This window comes from Portunus trituberculatus, chromosome 38, assembly GCF_017591435.1.
Source record: "Portunus trituberculatus isolate SZX2019 chromosome 38, ASM1759143v1, whole genome shotgun sequence".
NCBI classification, from domain to species: Eukaryota; Metazoa; Arthropoda; class Malacostraca; order Decapoda; family Portunidae; genus Portunus; species Portunus trituberculatus.
In genome coordinates, this window is record NC_059292.1 from 24,396,543 (window position 1) to 24,401,542 (window position 5,000).

Consider the following 5,000-nt stretch of genomic DNA (forward strand, 5'->3'; position numbering starts at 1 on the left):
TTTAAAATGTGATATATGTGAAAACTGCTGTATGACCCACCGGTGGGGTCTCATCGCAACAGTGGATAGTAACTGATGACCCACCAATGGGTCGTATCGCAGGGAACGTGTTAATGTAATGGGTAATGTGTTTATGGTGTTGAATGCATACATGATTTATACACATTGTTATGCATGCTTTATTGTATGCCTCTTTGGTTCAGATATATGATGAGAACGAGACAGTCTGGGTGGTGGAGGTGGTGCCGGCTGAGGGTCAGTATGCCGGCCACCGCATCCTGGATGACCGTACCTGGCACACCCTCATGCCACGCTTGCAGACACTCCAGGTGGATGGCGCTGTGCTTGCCTGCCAGTACGATCGCAGGTGAGCTCTTGCATCTGAATCCCTTTTGTATTTTCATTTCACTTATATGGGTTTTATTCATTGATGTGCTACTTTATATTAGCTATGTTGTCCAGTCACTTTTCATTAACATTCCTCTTGATGAGACAATAGATATATGTGTAAATTTATATTTTCAGTTTGATGTATGCCTTCCTTGTTATCTCTGTCATGATCTTTAGGGATTACAATAATTGCCCGCGTATCCGGATCGCCACTATCTAGAATTTGCTACTATCCGAAGCTGCCCCCAAGCATATTCAAATCTACCGCGTGAGCAATCCCTCGATCCCGCTAGGCAGACAGCACTTAGGTGGCATCACAATAACACTTTTTCCGTCGTCTTAACAATTCTCGTAGGTTTTTTACTGTTCTGTCAATTCTTTCCGTCGTCTTGAGCCAGACGGAACACACTTTTTTCCTCAAGCGTCAATTTTTAGCGAAGTTAAGATCTATGGTTTCTAACGAAAACTTTTATAATAGAATTTATTTTCTTGCTTATTGGAATGATGCTATAATCTCAACTTAATAGCATCTTCATAAGTAGATGTAAATATATGTGTGTGTGTGTGTGTGTGTGTGTGTGTGTGTGTGTGTGTGTGTGTATTCACCTAGTTGTATTCACCTAGTTGTAATTTTACAGGGCCTGGGTATCATACTCGTGTGGCCCCGTCTCCATATCTACACACATCCAACTTTCCTTTAAAACTATGCACACTCCTTGCTGACACCACCTCCTCACTCAAACCATTCCACACGTCCACACATCTTTGTGGGAAACTATATTTTTTCACATCCTTCAAGCATATTCCCTTGGCTATCTTTTTACTATGCGATCTTGTAGTTCTATTTAAGTTTTCCTCTCTCAACATCATTTGCTCATTATCCACTTCATCCAGTCCATTCAACAGTTTATAAACCTGTATTAAATCTCCTCTTTCTCTTCTTTGTTCCAAGGTAAGCAAATTCATTTCTTTTAATCTCTCCTCATAGGTCATTTCTGCCAATTCCGGAACCATTTTTGTTGCCATTCTCTGCAATCTCTCCAACTTCCTTATATGCTTCTTTTTATAAGGGGACCAAACCACTCCAGCATATTCCAATCTTGGTCTAATTACCATACTAATTAATTTCTTCATCATATCTTTATCCATATAATGGAAGGCTAATCCAATATTTTTATCAAATTATACGTTTCTCCAAACATCTTATCAATATGAGCCTCAAACTGCCCATGGTCTTGTATTATCACTCCCAAATCCTTTTCCTTTTCCACCTTTTTCAACACTACTTCTTCACCCATCTTATATGACCCTCTTGGCCGTCTTCCACTCTTCCCATCTCCATCACATGACTTTTGCTCAGATTAAATTCCATTTGCCACCTCTTGCTCCACTCCCAAATCTTATCCAGGTCTGCCTGTAAAATTTCACAATCTTCTTCACTCTTCACACACCTACACAACTTCGCATCATCCGCAAACAAATTAATATAACTGTTTACTCCTCTGGCATGTCATTAATATATACCAAGGAAAAGTATTGGTGCCAGCACTGAGCCTTGTGGGACTCCACTCTCCACCACCAACCAGTCCGACTTTGCATCCCTTATTACCGTTCTCATCTCCCTCCATCTCAAGTAGTTTTCCATCCACTTTAACACTTTTCCTTTCAGTCCTCCATAAATCTCTACTTTCCATAACAGTCTCATGAGGTACCTTGTCAAAAGCTTTCTTTAAATCCAAATATACACAGTCCATCCATCCTCTCTCTCTGTATTTTGTCAACCACTCTTGAATAAAAGCTCAGTAGATTTGTTACACATGACCTCCCTTTCCTGAAGCCAAATTGATGATCCGATAATAACTTATGATCCTCCAGGAACCGTATCCAATATTTCTTTATCACCCTCTCACAAATCTTACCGACCACACTTGTTAGAGACACAGGTCTATAGTTAAGAGGCTCTTCCTTACTGCCTCCCTTATAAATGGGCACCACTTCAGCTCTCTTCCACTCTACTGGTACTTCCCTGTTTCTAATGAGCACCTTATAATATCATATAATGGATCAATCAATTCTTCTCTACACTCCTTCAATAATTTTCCTGAAACTTCATCTGGTCCCATCGCTTTATCATCTTTAAGTTCCTCCAACATTTTATATAACTCCTTTTAGGTATCTTAATGTCATCCATGTGCACATTTCCTTGTACATTCTGTGGCTTTACAAACATTGTTTCTTTAGTAAATACTTGTTGAAACCTATTATTTAGCAATTCCGCTATATTCTTAGGGTCATCTACTATCCCTTGCTCTCCTTTTAATCTTTCAATGGACTCTCTCTTTTTAAGTTTACCATTTATGAACCTGTAAAACAATTTTGGATGTTCCTTACTCTTGTCTACAATATCTTTTTCAAATTTTCTTTCTTCCTCCCTCCTTACCCTCACATACTCATTTCTTGCCACTCTATAATTCTCCTTATTTAGTATATTCCTGCTCTTTTTCCATCTTTTCCAAGCCACATCTCTCTTTTCCTTAGCCTTAACACAAGTTGCATTAAACCAATCCTTTCTTCCTTCCTCTCTTGGTTTATACTTTGGTACAAATTTCATAACTCCTTCTTTATAATATTTCATAAAAATCTCATATTTCTTTTGCACTTCTCTGATTTGTAACATCTCCTCCCAATCTAATTTTCTGAAATAATTTTTCAAACTTTCTGTGTCCATCTTTCTATAATTCAATCTACCACTCCTGTATGTCTCGTCCTTCCTTCGCTGTGTTGTTGCTATCTGCATTTCCATAACCACATGATCACTCTTTCCCAAAGGACACTTGTATTGTATATCTCCACATAGGTACACTTCTCTTGTTAACACCAAATCCAGTCTAGCCGGTTCATCATCTCCTCTATATCTAGTATTTTCCTTCACCCTCTGTTCCATCATATTTTCCATCATCAGATTAAGAAATCTCTCTCCCCCATGCTTCTTCTCCAACACCACTTACTAGATTTTCCCAATCCACCTCCTTACAATTAAAATCTCCTACTAGTATCACCTTTCTTTTTCCAGATAATACACTTTCCAAACTCTGTAAAGTATCCTTGATCATATTGTCGTATTCCTTAATGTCCAAGAAATTGTTTTAGGAGGTACATAGGTACATAGGTGTGTGTGTGTGTGTGTGTGTGCGTGTGTGTGTGTGTATATATATATATATATACAGTAATCGCCCGCGTATTCGGATTATAGCAGCCAAGGCCCTGGCAGATACATGAAATATCTGAATACGCGGAATTTCCTCTCCCAACCCCTTATAAATTGAGAAAAAACATGTACATAACCTAAATGGATAAGAAAACAATGAATGAAAGCACATTAAATGATTGTGTATACAATAATGACTTCCTGGAGCATGATAGAATGATAACATATCAGATACCTGCTTCTCTAGAAAATGTGAGGGTTGGGAAGGTGCCATCACCAGCGTCATGGCAATCTGCTGTTTCACTCCTGAACTGGACACTATCTGTATCATTATTAGTGTGTTGAAGTGAGATAATGATAGTGAAGTATTTATTGTTGGTCTGGTACAGCTTTCTACCTTTGTCTCAACATAATTTTTTGTAATAGTGTTATTGTGAAAGCTATGTCATGTAAAGTTGTGATGATGAATGCAGTAAAAAAAAAAGCGTTTGAAAAGATCATAGCAGTTGTATGATATAGAGAGAGATGGTGAAGCCTGGCAGTGAGGCATGGGTGAGGAAGGTCTTGGACGGGGAAATAACACGCATGATGGAGGGGAGAGGGGAGGCCAGAATTGAAAGTCCATCTGTCTCACAACAATACATTCGTTTGTTTCTAGTTGTCTTCTCTTCTTGATGTTTCTCATTCTAATTCTCGTCAACTTATACCTGTCAGGCAAAAATTAGAGAGCTAAATGACACACCTCCCTACTTGACTCCTGGCCACGTACTGTGTAGGGCGTGAGTCAGACTTTAACACAATTACACAGACATTTAAAAATGGCTTCCTGGTGAGAAGGGTATTTAATTATCAAAAAATAAACTGTACCATCTGGTAATTTAGGGTCTGAAGATTTTGGAGATACAATAGTAATCCCAAAATCTTAAATCCCACAAAATTAAATAAATAAATTCTGCATCTCCCTAGAGTCTGAGTTTAATTTTTTGGGGGAGTGAGGAATTCGTATAAGTCAGATATATATACAGTAATCGTCGCCCGCGTATCCGGATTATAGCAGCCAAGGCCCTGGCGGATACACGAAATACCCAGATACACCGAATTTCCTCTCCCAACCCCTTATAAATTGAGAAAAAAATATGTACATAAATCTGGAACAAAAAGTGGTACATAGCAGTACAATGGGTGGTGGGATGTACACACAACAGTAAAGGCGACGTCACACTAGTACTTTTCCGTCAAGTTTCTTTGTTGCTTTTGTCAACTGTAAACAAACATGGCTGCCCCTTCACCTCCAGCCAGCTGCTGCTATTTTTTTCATTCCTAATTTTGGCCTTTAATGCTCTTTATGAGAAACTTCAGACAGCTTTGTCCACTCATAAACAACAGAGCAGCTCATCTTGGC

At 38.9% G+C, this 5,000-nt stretch overlaps 1 protein-coding gene across 2 annotated transcripts in view; it reads left to right on the plus strand.

Annotated features, from left to right (window-relative positions):
• LOC123515121 (E3 ubiquitin-protein ligase RNF103-like) overlaps positions 1 to 5,000 on the plus strand; it is a 41,265-nt gene that overhangs the window by 6,221 nt on the left and 30,044 nt on the right. For both annotated transcript variants that reach the window (XM_045273562.1, XM_045273563.1), the window contains exon 5: positions 204 to 367. In XM_045273562.1, coding sequence (XP_045129497.1) covers positions 204 to 367 — 164 coding nt within the window. The remainder of the gene's footprint in view (positions 1 to 203; positions 368 to 5,000) is intronic.